Source organism: Fistularia commersonii, chromosome 24 (assembly GCF_037954325.1).
Source record: "Fistularia commersonii isolate RoL2024-O1a breed Wild chromosome 24, RoL_Fcom_v1.0, whole genome shotgun sequence".
NCBI lineage: Eukaryota > Metazoa > Chordata > Actinopteri > Syngnathiformes > Fistulariidae > Fistularia > Fistularia commersonii.
In genome coordinates this window covers 3,401,449-3,417,631 of record NC_141307.1, presented here as the reverse complement: position 1 = coordinate 3,417,631, position 16,183 = coordinate 3,401,449, and the positions used below count along the sequence as shown (strand labels likewise).

General features: G+C 42.9%; 2 protein-coding genes across 3 annotated transcripts in view; both read left to right on the top strand.

Moving 5' to 3' along the window:
* The window catches only part of LOC147219708 (CMP-N-acetylneuraminate-beta-galactosamide-alpha-2,3-sialyltransferase 1-like), a 5,858-nt gene extending 760 nt beyond the window's left edge, over nt 1-5,098 (top strand). Inside the window, exons 2-7 of the mRNA XM_086171752.1 lie at nt 1-132; nt 1,429-1,613; nt 1,709-1,888; nt 3,175-3,220; nt 3,304-3,423; nt 3,521-5,098. The exon at nt 1-132 is cut by the window's left edge and continues 96 nt beyond it. Coding sequence (XP_086027878.1) covers nt 1-132; nt 1,429-1,613; nt 1,709-1,888; nt 3,175-3,220; nt 3,304-3,423; nt 3,521-3,688 — 831 coding nt within the window. The 3' untranslated portion in view covers nt 3,689-5,098. The remainder of the gene's footprint in view (nt 133-1,428; nt 1,614-1,708; nt 1,889-3,174; nt 3,221-3,303; nt 3,424-3,520) is intronic.
* A 5,463-nt stretch (nt 5,099-10,561) lies between these two features.
* LOC147219707 (CMP-N-acetylneuraminate-beta-galactosamide-alpha-2,3-sialyltransferase 1-like) lies at nt 10,562-16,111 on the top strand. 2 transcript variants are annotated; one of them, XM_086171240.1, is made up of 6 exons: nt 10,562-10,926; nt 11,011-11,162; nt 11,274-11,453; nt 13,892-13,937; nt 14,020-14,139; nt 15,193-16,111. In XM_086171240.1, exons 1-6 carry the CDS (start codon nt 10,684-10,686, stop codon nt 15,358-15,360), a joined length of 909 nt encoding a protein of 302 aa, XP_086027366.1. In that variant the 5' UTR covers nt 10,562-10,683; the 3' UTR covers nt 15,361-16,111. The 2 variants fall into 2 exon arrangements, with proteins under 2 accessions (XP_086027366.1, XP_086027365.1); XM_086171239.1 differs by having other exon boundaries at nt 11,011-11,201.
* The last annotated feature ends 72 nt before the right edge of the window (nt 16,112-16,183 follow it).

Here is a 16,183-nt window from a genome sequence, read left to right as displayed (position 1 = left end):
TACTTCCGCTACCAGATGCGGCCGAGCGCGATCCCCCAGCGGGAGGCCGCCCCGATGTGTCCGGACAAGTCGGTGGAGCCGTTCATGTTCGCCAAACACAACCTGTCGCAGGACGCTTTCCACTGGTGGAAGGTGGGTGGGAGCGAAAGGTAGCCTGAAAGGTAGCGTTTGACTCCGGGAGAGAAAAAGAAAAGGGGCATTCTTACTCCGGTTTTGCAGATGTTTCCGTGTGTGAACAGCGGAGTCGTGTGTTTGCCGATCGATCGGTAATTTCAAGTGAAACTTCCTCCTCAGAGCGGGCGATTGACGAAACCCCCGTGGGGATCCTTTTTTTTTGTCGTTGCTCTCAATGTCACTTGTGCAAACCGTCCTGGTGTATTGTGCTGCGTTTGTGTCATTTCATGGGTTCGTCGTGAAGCTCGAAAGTCCGTAAAAATCCATAAAATCAGCCGTTTCGTTGTTTAAATGGCAGCGTTCGAAGCGTGTGAAAAAAGGAGCGGCAAATAATCCCCGAATTAGAATAAGTACAACTTTATTTATCCCGAAGGAAATTGTTGTGCTGGAGTTACAAGAAAAATATAACAAAAATAAATAGTAGTAGAAAAATTGTATAAACAGTAAAAAATATGAGAAAAGGGGAGAATAAGAAATACAATTAAATATAAAATGTCTTAGGAGATAAGGAGTATGAAAAAAAAATGTACATGTAGCTGTTATGAAATATTGCACAGTTATGGACATGTATACAGATAAACTATTGCAGTTTAAATTATTAAAATTTACAGTAAGTGGGTGAGGTTTTTTTTTTTTTTTGAAATGACAATAACTGGAACACGTTGCTCTTTAATCACTTCATATCTCACCATATTCACGATTAACTTCGCTATATAGAAATGAAAATTCAGATGGAACGCACTGAATACTGTATTTTCCAGACTATAGAGTGCACCACTAAATTTAAAAGGAAAAAAATATTTTTACAAATATCAGCCACACTGGACTATAAGCTGCAGATATCCTCGTTGTGAAATGATATATTGACACGTAGAGATTTTTTTAAATGTTATTTCATCGATTGTCTTCAAACGTTGCCTGTAAAACGGCTGATCAAACAAAACAGAATTTCCACCTTTCCGCTTTTTTACCTCTTGTCAAAATCTTCTCGTGGTGACAACTTGACTTGAATTTCTTTGCTTGGAGACGTTTCAGCCCTCAACCGACGGGCTTCTGCAGCTTCTTCAGTCGGGTTGAAACAAGAATCCACCGTGGCCTGGATGACCGAGAACCTCCGCAGACAATTTGATATGCAGTGAATCTCCAAAAGCCGACATTTCCGGGTTGCGTCTTCCTCACTTCTCTCCCCCGAGTTTCCCCCCGATATTTGCAAAGAACTTCTCTGACATCAGTCTGTTTTGGTGTGTTTGTCAGAAGTTACAGTACGAAAAGGGCAGCTTCGATTCCTTCCGAACAACGCTGGATCGCCTCCATGAACTTTGTCCACCGACTCCGCCCTTCCAGATGCCCAACAGGCTTTGTGCGGTGGTGGGGAATTCGGTCAATCTGAAGGGATCCAAGTACGGACCCCTGATCGACGCCCATCCGGTTGTTATCAGGTAAGTCAGTGATGAAGGGTATGAATTATCCAGAAATGGAAACACCATGTGGCGTCAACACCCAAGACTTGTATGCCCTTGTTTTGGCCGTCTAGAATGAACAAAGGTCTGACCAAAGGCTACGAAGAGGATGTCGGGTCTAAGACCACCCATCGAGTCATGTATCCGGAGAGCGCCTCCGATCTGGATGAGTCGACTCACCTGGTGCTTTTTCCCTTCAAGATTCAGGACATAAACTGGCTGGTCAAAGCTTTGACCTCGGGATTCAGAGGAACGTGAGTCCCCGCCCTCGCGCCGTTTCTTCACTATCTGGTCCGGTCGGTTGCACGGACACTTTGAAAAATTGAACCATGATGGGAGTGTTTGAGGTCTTACTTCACATAACAAGCACGATGGAGTAAGACTACAAAAACGTCCGCGCTCCCTTTTCACCGGCATACAAAGGAGCCTAGGAAGTCTTCTGTTACCCTTAAGAATGTAGCCTGGTGGCACTGTGTGACGCAACAAGATGCAAATCTATTCAAACAGCGTTGGGTATGCTTTGAATAAATGTGGGCCACCTACCATTGAGCCGGGGGGGCAGGTAGAGCAAGTCTGTTTTTCAAAAACCAGAACGGCAAGGGAAAAATAGTTGACAGCGAGACCTGTTCAAAGTTCATTTGGAGTCCCGGCAGTCATTGGTGATAAGGAAATCAATAGTCGTTGTGACATTATTATCCGTTGGAGAATAACACTCAGCTACTTAAAACCAACTCACGCCTGGCAAGTCATTTCATTTGGCCCACGAGAGATTCCGAAAACACACAGCTTATTCACCCTAAATGCCTCCCATTATTGTTGATACTTTAAAATATAAATGAATAGTTGTCTATTTGCCTTCTTTTCCACAACCAACGCTCCAAAAGTATCCCCAAAAGACATCGAAAATCACTCCATTTAGATGTTTGCTAGCAGCTAACCGGTTCCCTACCCCTGGTCCACGGCAAACACTCCAACAACCGCTAAACCGTCAAACGACAATAACCAGATCAGTCATTAGCATGAGGAAGATAATTTACCTAGCATTCACGCGCTAGCATTCACGCGCTAGCATTCACGGAATGATGCTAGCGGTGTGGTAAACGTAGCCTCAAAGTGACTGATCCGTCGGGGGTTTTGTAGGTGCGGCTAACGCTAACGCTAACGCTAACGCTAACGCTCAGATAATCCTGACTGTATATTCTATCCGGCACAGCATTGAGATTCCTTTTTGTTTGTTTGTTTAGAAGTTTATTAGGACAGAGTACGATTCCATTAAGCACAGAGGCAGAGATGTTTGTACCAGATTGTAGCTAATTTCCATCTGTAGTCCTGGATAATACAAATATAAAACTGCATGAAATAGACAATATATATAAAATATATAAACAGGCAATAAAATATGTATTTTGCAAATTGAAAGTGCTATTGTTGTGATATTGTTGTGATATTATTACTTTGGTCATCAAAATACCCGTCTGGTATTGTTAGTGTGAGGATGTTCGGTGCTCCGGAATCCAATTTTTTGCTTTTCGCCCTGCAGCTCGTACGCACCGATCAAGGCCCTCGTTAAAGCTAACAAGGATTTGGTGAGTTTTTATTTTAAGAGGCTGTTTTGCGGCCGACACCCGTGATCATCGACGTGTGAAGGTCAATCCCTCTCTTCTTACAGGTGGCGGTGGTAAATCCGGGCTTTATGATGTATGTACATCAGGCGTGGCTCGGGGCAAAGGGCGCCTACCCATCCACCGGATTTATGACTCTGATTCTGGCCATGCACGTTTGCGACGAGGTCGGTCATCGTTCGCGTTTTTTTTTTTTTTTTTTTTTTTTTTTTCCCGCTATTACCCTGCGGTTAAGCGACTCACAAAGCGTGTTTGACGTTCCAGGTGCACGTGTTTGGATTCGGGGCCGACAAAGATGGAAACTGGAGCCACTACTGGGAAGAACTCCGGGATAAAGGGTTCAGGACCGGGATACATCCAGGCGGGCACGAGTACAACGTGATCCAGCAGCTGGCCGTGCACCAAAAGATCAACTTTTTCAAAGGGAGCTGATCCTCCTGGTCATTTTTTCCCCCTAGAACAGAAGTGCTCCATACATGGATCGCGATCTACCGGTCGATCGCAAAGGTAATACCGGTAGATGGCGTGACATTAAAGAAAAAAATAGAGGTCGGCGTATCGTCCATCCTGTCACTTGATCGCCAGTGGGATGACATCTGATTTTTTTCTGACACCGAGGTCACTGCACGTGCACAAACAACGGCGCGAAACGCAGCAAAACCAGTCCGCAAGTCACCTACAATTGTTAGCCCTCGTTTTTTTCTCTTAAATTTAAGAAATGTGTGGAGCACCAAGTAACAAGACAAAAACTTTGCACTTTCATACGAACTGTGAGGAGGACGTCTTTCGCACGATGACATTTTCGAAGTGCGTTCGCCTCATTTGCCGGTTTAACATCGCAATACCGAAGAAGGGTAATGCGGAGAGGCGTTTTCGGAAAACACGACACGGACGTCTCGCGGAAAAGCGAGCCGGGAAAGAAAAAGGTGAAGGAACTCAAATCCCGGTTGTCACTTGTCACACAACACGCTTCAAATGGGAAAGCCGCGAGCGAAGCGTCGTCCCGGGCGAGTCACGTGATCGTCCACGAGGCCGTCCGGACGCAGCCGCTGTCCGGACGATGATTCATCAGGGTGAACTTGTGTGATGTACATCATTATTTTGTGTTGTGCAAAATTGGCTGATTCGGTTATGCATCAACATACATTGTACATATAAAGAATGTTTTGCATTTTTGTTGTGGGCAGATCATTTTGACTCATTTTTAGAAGTAGCTCGCATGCCGAAAAAGCGCAGAGCACCCCTGTTCTAGAAAACGAGTAAACTGCCCGGCTCAGGTGGACGACTCCTGAGAATTGATATTTACATGAAGAGAAAAACATTACATTACATTACATTGCATTTGGCAGACGCTTTTATCCAAAGCGACTTACAATAGAGGACATAGGGACTGCAAATACACTTGCAAATACACGATGCACAGGAAATATACAGAACAGTAAGCTTGGGTTAGTGAGGTTTTTTAAAACTAATTAAATGTTCAGCAGGCCGTCCAGGACGGGATTCCAGCTTGCGTTTTTTTAATGAATCGCAATTGTTTCGTAATTCTTTTGCGGTAAAAGAAAACATTGTGACAACATTGCGGCCGCGCCCTTCAAGCCCTGCAAGCGCAGACACGAAACCCGTGCGAGGTCCATTTTTTATGGAAATCACCAACCGGACTGGAATTTCTCAGAGAAATGTGTGATAAAATATAACGCCGCGCTCGAAATTTTCCCTGAAATTGCCCTCATCCCGCCAAACAGCGCCGGAAAGGTGACGCCTGATTGGCAGCTGCCGCGGGAAATGAGAACGTACATCAGGGGCCTCGCTAGAGGCGGCTAATAAAATACCTTCCACCTGGCACGCGTGGATTATTTCATTTTATATTCCATTTGTGTTATTGTCTTCACCCCCCCTCTTTACTTGAATCACCCATTTTTCTTTTCTGTGAGCCATTTCCCTTCTTTTTATCTCCCCGTTTTCAGTTTCTTTAGCGCCCGTGTTGTGTTTTGTAATCATAAAGGAAGCAGAAGTGCGGTCGGCTCGGCACATCACGTCCATAAATAAGTAGCATCCGCTCACCGAGAAGCACCGGGGGTGAAATATAAACCGATCGATCGATCAATACGCCTATATAGACAAAGTTGTGAAATTGAAATGAGTGATTAGATTTAGTTTGAAGTCAAAGGCTGGGTGATTACGCCAACACGTTAGATGACGACGACGCTCGCGAAATCTCCGAGTGCAAAAATACGGGACTTTTTTGCACGGCAGACGTCATTCTACCGATGGATTCGTTTATTTTCCTGATTGTTTTCATCGCATCTTTACTGTTTCCTGGCTGGAAATGATCAATTTGAAGGTGGCGTGCAGGTTAACAAAGCTAATGCTAACATCGGTCGGCTGCAAAACAATGGCGCGTTACAGGTCTGTGGAATATCTTTTTTTTTTTTTTCAATTTAAAGCGACAAAGTTAATATGGGGGGGAATGAAGAGAAGATCACTCGTTCAAACATCACAACCTGCGAAAACTCATTTCAGGGAGATGTCGTGCAGCAACTTCACCAAAAATGTAGCTAATTTATAATATACTTTATTGATCCCCATAGGGGAAATTCTTTACAAGGATGAGAAAGACAACTGAATAAAAAATAAAAAAAAAGATAAGGATGGGAATAGACAACCAAAATGACAACAAGGAGAAGAGAATTGCACTTTATTAATTCCGAAGGAATTCTTTTTTTCAACTTTATGGCTCCAACTTTACATCCGTTCACTTGATATTGATTTCATTGGCAGGTTTTCTTTCTTGCAGAAAGGCGATGCGTTTTAAAGTGCATCGGTCACCGGTAAGAAAGGCTTTCTGCTCCTCGCTGCTCTCCGTCTACGACTGAAAGCGTTCTGGTAGGTCTTCAGTCCTTTGACCTATGCATGCTTGACCTTTGACCTTTCTTGTACACGGCAAACAGTGACAATAACAATAACAAAAATAAACAGGACGCGAATGGAGTGAGGACAACAAATATTAGAAACAGACAGCAGAGTTCGGGGATGACACCGGCCGCTGAAGGAGCTATTATTGATTTTACAGGACACTGGGTTGCAAACGTCATTGTTTTTCGCCCTCATGAGACGCTATCGTGTCACCTGAGGTGAAGTGTGTTTTTTATTTTCCTTTCTTAGGAGCGCTCTCTCTCTCTCTCTCTCTCTCTCTCTCTCTCTCTCTCTCTCTCTCTCTCTCTCTCTCTCTCGATTGCTTGGTTCACATTCCGGGATATTTTATCCATTTCGCCGGCATCTGGGAGCCACTATCAATATTGAGATTTGGGATGACTGCTCATTGGTAAAATAAAAAAACTTACTAAGCTGAACAATAACAACAATGTGTTTTCATATGAAAATGTACTCTGTGTGTGTGTGTGTGTGTGTGTGTGTGTGCGTCAAAGTTCAAAGTTCTCAAAAAATTCAAGTTCAGTTCCCGCTGAGAAGATTTCGATAAGAATTCATGATGACCTGGACGACTGAGAACCTCCGCGTGCAATTTAATGATGAAAAAGTGGTGTTCAAAATCATATACTGTTGTTTACATTGATATTTGCAATGATATTCTGTGGTTTTCAATAACATACTGGAGTTTACAATGGTTTCATGTCATTTTCAGGGATTCACTTTAGTTTGCGATGAAATACTGCGGTTTACAATGATATTCTGTATTTTGCAGTGGTCATCTTTAGTTTATAATGGTTTACTGTTCAGTTTACAGCGTTTTGCTGTAGTCAGAGGTGATTTACCGATGTTTACAGCATTTTACTACAGATTTCCTGTGGTTTACGGTAGTTTGCTGTAATTTACGATGGTTTAAAGATGTTTTGCAGTCGGTTGCTATGGTTGTCGATGATTTACTTTTGTTTACAGTGATTTATTGTTGTTTACAGTAATTTACTGTGTTATTCAATGATTAACATTCGCTTACATTGATTTACTGTTTACAGCAATTTACTGTAGTTTAAAGAGCTTTATTATACTTTATAATGATTTAGATTTATATACAGCAGATCACTGCTGTTTTCAATGACTTACATTTATTTATTGTTGTTTACATTACATTACATTACATTGCATTTGGCAGACGCTTTTATCCAAAGCGACTCACAATAGAGGACATAGGGACTGCAAATACACTTGCAAATACACGATGCACAGGAAATACACAGAACAGGAAGCTTGGGTTAGTGAGGTGGTTTTTGTTTTTTTTTTGAGACACACAAACGTAGACACACACACACACACGCACATTGCATAGCCTAACTAACTGCCAACGTGATCTGGGGCGTCAGCGCAGTAAAAAGTCCTGATAGAGAAACGTTTTTATCTGTTTCTTGACGGTTGAGAGAGATGATGCTAGTCTTGTTGCTTCTGGGAGAAGTAGAAGCTTCTGTTTAGTGATTTATTGTTGCTTACAGTGTTTTACTGTAGTGTACGGTGATTTTGCATTTATTTACAGTAATGCGTTGTTGTTGTTTACAGTGTACTTTATTATGATTGGCATTTATTTACAGTGATTTATTGCTGTTTACAATGATTAACGTTAATTTACAGTTTACTGTTGCTTAGTTTTTTACTTTGGTTTACAATAATTTGCATTTATTTACAGCGGTTTACTGTTGTTTACAATGATTTATATTTGTTTACAGTAATTTACTGTTTTTTTCACAGGGTTTTATTATATAGTTTTTAATGATTTGCATTTGTTTACATTGTTTTACTGTTTTTTTCAATGATTGTTTGTTTGCAGTGTTTTACTGTTTGCAACGGTTTCCTGTTAACTTTGCAAAACACCGTTATCCGACAAATTGCTATTCAGGCATCAAGTCCAAAGACAAGATATTTACCGTGATTCAAATTAACAGGCAAACCTTTATCCGAAGAAACTTTATTTTAAAATAGTGCATGTTGGAGACAGTGCGGGAAAAAAACAAAAAAAACAAAAAAAAAACATCATAATAATCCAGTGGAGGGTCAATGCAGACAACTCATGTCGTGAAGTTGTAAAATTTCATGCCGTAAAACAAGCAGTTGTAAAAGTGTAAAACAAGTGTTTTATTAGTTTCTTGCATTTTCACCAGGACTTGCTTAACATGATGTTCCTGAGCCTTTTTTTCGAGAGATGAACACTAACATCTTATTCCACTTTCAATGACGTCATACGGACATATACACAAAAAAAAACATATTTCAAAGAAACAGTGAAGATAAAGACAATAAAAGCAACAAAGAGGTAGAAGTAAAAAAAAAAAAAAAAGAAGTAAATTAAAAGTTCTCCCACCCCTGCCGTGGGTCAAGTCCCGCCCCCCCACCGCAAACTCTGTCCCCTCCCGCAGGATGCGGCAGATCATCAGAACACCGCAACGTGGAGGACGCCTGGTCACGCAACTTCCGGGTAAGAGGACACAAACACGCAAACTGATTTCGTTTGTAAAGATATACATTTTTCACCCTCACTGTTGCTAGATGTTGCCTCTTATCATCCCTGCTGTCTGTTTATTCGTAGATTGTTATTTTTGTCTTCTTTCTTTCTATTTATATTTATACTCATATTTATAATCACATTTATTTATCCATCTTTTTATTTATTCATATTCGGCATTATAACTGTTCCGCTGCTTTGACTAACGAATTTCTCTTAGGGGATCAATCAAGTGTATTTTATCTTATCTTATATTATCTTATCTTTTGTATGTAAAGAAATGTTTGACTATCTTCCTCTTCTCCTAAGTAACATCATGTTCTCTCTCACTATGTATGTTTTTACATTACATTACATTACATTGCATTTGGCAGACGCTTTTATCCAAAGCGACTTACAATACAGGAAAAAGGGACTGCAAATACACGTGCAAATACACCATGCACAGGAAGAGACGTATGTCTATCTTTTTCCTAAATTCTCTACTTCTATTTTTCTATTACTTCTTCTTGCTTTAGTCAGGACAATTCATATTTCATTGTATTTCTTGTTCTTCCTCCTTTCTACTGTTATCTGTTGCTGTTGTGTTTTTTGCTTGAAACTCTGGCACAACAATTTCCTTCGGGATTAATAAAGTTGTTCTCATCTATCTGTATGTATATATATTTATGTATGTATTTATGTGTGTGTGTGTGTGTGTGTGTGTAAATATCTATCTCTGTTTCTATCATCCGTGTGAATATACGGTATGTATGTATGTGACTGTGTGCTAAATAGTGTATGCTAAATAAGGAAATGTGTATGTATATATGTATACAAATATATATATGTATGTAGATATATATGTGTGCGTGTGTGTGTATATATTTGGGCTATTACATAGCATATTTATATAGCATAGGGCATAGCATATTTAGCTGGCTTTTTATATATATATATGTATGTGTATGTATTTGTTTTATTTTGCCAACACACTATTTTAGCTCTGGTTGAAAGTGGGATTACATGTACAAGTGGGATTTTTAAAAGGATTTTTTTTCATTTTTTTTTTTATTATTATTATTTTTTAATGTTACATATAAAGGTGTTCAGTGAGAGCTCCTCTGTTTGGTGTTTTTGGGTGATAAATGTTGAAACGCAACATTGATGGATTCAACTGAAAAACCACATCCTCCTTTTTTTTTTTTTTTTTTTTTTCCTTCCCCCCCATAAACTGAAATAGTTCAGTTTATATAATTTCCTCTTATCGGCAGCAGCACATTTATTCATCTCCTGCCCTTTCAACCCCTAGCAATGCTTGAGAGCACAATTTGGGAGCCGCCTTCCTGTGTGTTGAGGATCTTTTCCTGAAACCAACGCCTCTCTTACCTCAACTGAAGTCTCTTGACTTATAAATGAAAGCAAATAACGCTGCAAATCAGGATTCCCGGCAGTTTCACCTCAGAGTCTGAATCAGAAGTGCAAACACAGAAACGTCCCTCTTTAAACATCTCAGATAATCCCTCTTTATGATTTCACATGGAGGTTTATCTTCAAGTCGAGTTTACACACACTTTTGTCGAAGCTTTTTCTTCTTCCAAAGGAGTCGCACTTATTCTTTTCATTTCGTGCGGCGTCATTTCTGGAGGGCCCGCCTCAAAACCCAATTGATAGCGTAAAAACGGGATTTGACGTCTGAAGAATGAGCCAGTTTCTCAACTCTTGTTGCTAAAAAAAAAAAAAAAAAAAAAAAAAAAAAGAGTTTTCTGATTTGTTGTTTTTTCTTTTTTTTTTTTTAAATACTTGTGGGATTACATTGGCGGGAGTGTTTCGTTGTTCACGTCTTTGCGTCTCGTCCCGTGCAGCCCCCCCCCCCCCCCCCCCGGAAAGCATCGCGGACGAATCTAATCGCTGTTAAAACGTCCTGAGATGAAGTCCGGCCGCCGCCTTCCCGCCTCTTGACTCCGTCTGCGGATCGAATCCCCGTCCGCGACGCAAGATGAAAGAAAAATGGAAGGTGCTCTTCCTCCTGTTCTTGCTCATCGGCCTCACCATGCTTTTGAGTGTGTACATGCCCTGGAACTCCCGGGAGCGCTGCCCCGATGTTCGTGCCGCCGCCGCCGTCACGCCGAATTGCCGGAAACCCCTGGAGGAGGAGTTCGCGGAGCGTCCGAAGGTCAACGTGGAACCGTTCTTGTCGTCGCGGTGCAAACTCTCGGAGGAAGCCTTCGCCTGGTGGAAGGTCAGGAGGAGAGCGTGCGCGACGGGCGCCAAAATCAGCATCCACTTCCTGTGTGTAAAGTCGCTCACTTCCTCCGTTCGCCAGGGATTGCAGGGTGAGAAGGGCAGCCTGGACGGCTACCGCAAAACCGTGGAGAACCTGCTGAAGACCTTCCCTTCCGGGCCGCAGGAGGCCGGCCCGCCGCGGCACAGGCTTTGCGCGGTGGTTGGGAATTCCCTGAACCTGAAGGGGTCCAAGTACGGCCCCCTGATCGATTCCCACGAAGTCGTCATTCGGTGAGTCTCCGTCCGGGAACGGGAAGAAAGTGCGATCGGTTTGTTTTTTTTTCTCACTCGCCGCCCCCGCAGGATGAACTCGGCTCCCACCCGGGGTTTTGAAGAAGACGTCGGGTCGAGGACGAGCCATCGGGTGGTGTATCCAGAGAGCGCCGTGGACGTGGACAACAAGACCCACCTGGTGCTGTTTCCCTTCAAGATACAAGACCTGGACTGGCTCGTCCAAGCGCTCACCACAGGATTCCACGGGAAGTGAGTGGGATGATCCGCCGTCGCCACGGCAACACACTCGAGGTTGTCGTGGCGCTATATCGGCGGTGTTTTAGTCTGTGGTAATCCCCACGAGTGCTTATTTTTCTCAACAAAATGCTCTACGTGTTCTCGCCAAGATGCGAAACTCGTTGTTTTCCTTGTTTGTTTTTTTTTTTTTTTTTTTTTTTTTTTTTACCGGACCCGTCGGACCGCTGTTATTTGGACAAGTCAAATCAAAATCCAGCGTTAATCCTTTACGTTGTTCGCGCGAAGCCGGAGGAAGACGGGGAGACAGCGTTCGGTCGAATCTCCCGCCGAAGTTCTCAGATCCCACGGCTCGCTTCCCGAGCGGAGAAAAACGTCGGGCGTTGACCCGAACAACTGGTTTCCGAACCCTTTTTTTTTTTTGTTTTCTCTGCGTTTATTACTCACCGGCTGTCGGATTACAAAGGAGCAGTGATAACCAAACAGTGGCCGCCTGGCTCGCTGTGCAGATCAGGAGGCAGGATCTTCCCGACTGAAATCACAGCCTTGGCCAAAACTGTCAAGCTGTTCTTGTGCAATGTGCAATGCAAACATTACAATACACGCCCGTTGGCCAATGGCGCGTCCCGACACGCCGTTTGACTTCGGACTTTTGAGGATATAAGGTCTTTTTCTTCGCCGTCCTGCGGTACAATCAGTACTACAGCGCAAAACCCAAACAGATCCGCCCTCCTCGCTCACACCCGGACAAGGCAGAGCGTTCCTGCCACTGAGCTGAGTGGCGGCGGCGGCGGCGGCGGCGGCGGCGGCGGCGGCCCGGGGATTAGCGCTGGGATTGATACGGGATGATCCTCTGGCAGGGAATTTACATTCATTGCAAGTAGACAGAGAGCGTAAAGGCAGAAGGAGTGCCCCTTTGACGCCAGATGGCAAATAAAAGTTTTGTTTTGTTTCACTTTCCGATTCAATTCAGACGCGCTAACTAACTTAACGACCGGTTTACTTAGTTTTGACCGGCGAGGGCGGATGCACGCGGCGCGGGGACCCCTCTCATCCCCGCTCTTCTTTTTCAAAGCGTTCAGGTCGATCCTCGTTTTTATTCTGCTTTTTTAAATTCGTCTCACGCCTCCGCTTGGAGCCCCGTCATGTTTGTGCTATTTGGAAGCAGAAGCCTGCTTAGAAATGACTAAACGATAGACGTGACCGTCTGGACCTGAGTCGGCCTCAGTACCTGCACTCACCTGCGGGGACAGCAAATTAGAGAAAATGAGAATTTTTTTTATATATATATGTGTGTGTGTGTTTGTATATTTGTATGTATGTATGTATGTATGTATGTATATACATAATATAGTACATACAATATAATATATAATATATCAAAAATTATATATATAAAATGTATATATATCTATACACATGTATAGATATATATATGAAAAATTATGTAAATTATATGTATAAAAAGGGAAAATTATATATATTTACATATACAAAATTGTATATATATACACAGTATATATTGTGTATATATATACATATAATTTTTTATATTATATATATAAATATGTACATATCATTACATATAATATGTGTCATTTTTATATATATTTATATATTATGTATTTTATAGAATATATATATATATATTTTTTTTTTTTATTATATTATATATATTTATACATATTTTAGACATAAGATTTGGGTCTGAGAGATTTTTCCCTCCCTCATCCATCCATCCGTCCATTGCCCTTTTTTTATACATAGGTTTAGGTTTTATACTTAGGTTTAGTGCTCCTTGTAATTTAACTTATATGCATCAATACCAATAAATAATTGGATAATCAGTCAAATTACGCAAACATTTATCGCAAAAGTTGTGCAGCTCCTGCATGGAAAAAAGCAAATGATGGAAAAATTAGCTCAACTTTAATGGAAATTTACACTCGGATTATTTTTGTTATTTTTTTTATCTCATTTCACGGTAAGATAGTAAGAAGGGTCCATTCCTCTGTATGTCCAGTACAATTTTGTCAAAAATAAAGCTGGCTTTGACAAGCCTGAGTGTGTGATAAGTGGAATTGTTGAATCTAGGAATTAATTGGTGAATATTGATCAACTGCGGTTGTTTCTTTAGCCATCGATCAGTCAATCAGAATAACAACAGAACGGGGGGAAAAAACAGCAAGGGTGAAAATAGACAACCAAAACAACAACAACAACAAGCATAGGAACATAAACAGAGTGACAATAAAAATGACAAAAATAAATGAAAATAAGCAGGATGCGAAAGGGCTGAGACCAACGAGGATTAAAATAGATAACGGGCAAATGACATTTTTAAATTCGATAATATGAAGTATGTCTCGTCTTTATACGACACCATTTAACTTTGTTTACTTGAGAATAATTCGCTCTCATTGTTTTTGAATGAACTCTTCGTCATCCAACAGGTCTTACATGCCTGTGAGGTCCACCATTAAGGCTAACAAGAATTTGGTGAGTTCTTTGTTTGAAAGGGCTTCTAAAAACAGACTGGCAAGAGAAAAGGCTGAAATGTGAGTTTTGCTGTGTGTGTCAGGTGATGGTGGTCAACCCAGCCTTCATGATGTACGTCCACCTGGAGTGGCTGGAGAGGAGGGGCAAGTATCCATCCACCGGCTTCATGACGCTGCTGGTCGCCCTGCACATTTGCCAGGAGGTGAGTCGCGTATCATCGCGGTCAGCGGGGTATTAGTTCTTGTTTCTGGTCATGTGAGACTTCAAGTAGTGTATAAAAAGTAAAATCGAGAAGGGGTTCGACCTGAGGGAGCCATGTGACTCCTGTGCCCGCTCACTTCTGAGGGTGACCCCAGCCCTCCCTGGGGGGCAGGCTCATTGGTGGTCAGCTGTGAGTGTTTGACCCAAGTGACTTGTGAGTAGATGTCCCTCCACTGCAGAGGAGGAAAAGGACCCAAAGTTGTATGCTTCTTAAGTCCCCTTCCTCCAACCATCTGTCCTCCCTTGTGGAGAAAACTGACTTCCAAGGAGGTTCCCCATATCCCTACCTGGACCACGATGTGCTGACCCGAGGAGCAGGTTCTCCTGTCTCCTTGTTTGGTTCCCCTTCCAATGTCAGGCTTCCCCTTAGATCCTTAGGCCATGTCCCCATAGTTGTGGTCTGTCCTCGCCGTGCATGAGCTTCTGCCTGCGAGTACTACCTGGCTTGGAGTGACCCAGCCCTTCCTGAGGAGCAGGCTCAGTGGCGGTTAGCTGTTAGCCTTTGACCCATGTGACTTGTGAGTAGATGTCCCTCCACTGCAAAGGAGGAGAAGGACCAAAGTTGTATGCTTCTTAAGCCCCCTTCCTCCAACCATCTGTCCTCCCTTGTGGAGATGACTGTCTTACGAGGAGGTTCCCCATATCCCTACCTGGACCACGATGCGATGACCCGAGGAGCAGGTTCTCCTGTCTCCTTGTTTAGTTCCCCTTCCAATGTCAGGGTTCCCCTTAGATCCTTAGGCCATGTTCCCATACTTGCGGTCCGTCCTCGCCGTGGACGAGCTTCCGCCTGCGGGTAGTACCGGGCTTAAAGTGACCAAGGGTGTCGGGTCTCATGGAGGTTCACACCATGTGAGCTTCACCACCTCCCTTCCCAGTCCCGCTCATTTGGGCCAGAAGTCACATGGTCCACTGTGGTTGAATGCCTTGCAGGGAAAAAGAAGTCGGTGGTTCCGGACAGCATGTTGAGGTTCATCGGTTCTGTGTTTCCCAGGTTGACGTGTTTGGTTACGGCGCCGACAAAGACGGGAACTGGAGTCACTACTGGGAGAAACTCAAGGTCCGTAACTTAAAAACCGGAGTTCATCCTGGAACCCGGGAGTACGACATCATCCAGCGGCTGGCCGCCCTACAGAAGCTCCGCTTCTTCAGAGGCTGGTGACGGAGCTCAAGTCTTGACAACGTAACAGTGGGGAAAAAAAAAGGCCTCGGATTCGAAGCTCAGGTGAAAACAACCGGTTCGGACGGTGACGACGACTGGTTTGAGCGGCTCTGAGCTCCACCGGCAGCGGACAAAGACATTCATAATCTAGGACTTTCTTTTTGCCAATTGCAGTTGTCCTAGATGAACAAAAAACAGGAAGTGACGTCTCATCATCTGGACATTACTTAACTACAGAAAAGTACCAGAAGGCACTTTTAAAGATTTCCGCTAACCTTCTCTTCGAGATGCGCAGGGTCTTTCGGCGAATCTGACTGTTCTCGTGGCGCTAGCGTGTTTTGGCTCTTTTGCTATCCCCTTCTTTCCGACTGAGGATATTGGGGCCGGATCGGCTAGCGGTCGTCAATGGTAACGGGATTAGCATCGCCTTAGAACTGTCGCCATTTCTTTTTTTTTTTTTTTTTTTTTTTTTTTAGAAAAACCTCCAATCCATTTTACATGTAAGGAGAACTTGAACGCGCCTATTCAATGTGTTTTCACTAAATTTGTTGAAAAAGAAGTGGCGCTAGCGCCCGCTAGCCCTGGAGAAGTACAGGTTGTTGAATTCTCATCTTCCAAGTAGCCTAGACTATGTATGTGTGTGTGTGTGTGTGTGTGTGTGTGTGTGTGCGTGTGTATCACTCATTTTCCCTTTTTTTTAAGGAACCAGAAAAATGTAAGAAAGATAAATAAAGACTGCTAGTGAATAAAGGGTGTCTCCTGCTGTTCATGGACAAAACCAAACTTTCTGTCTTGTTAAAATGAGCCTTCTGGGGTTTTAATG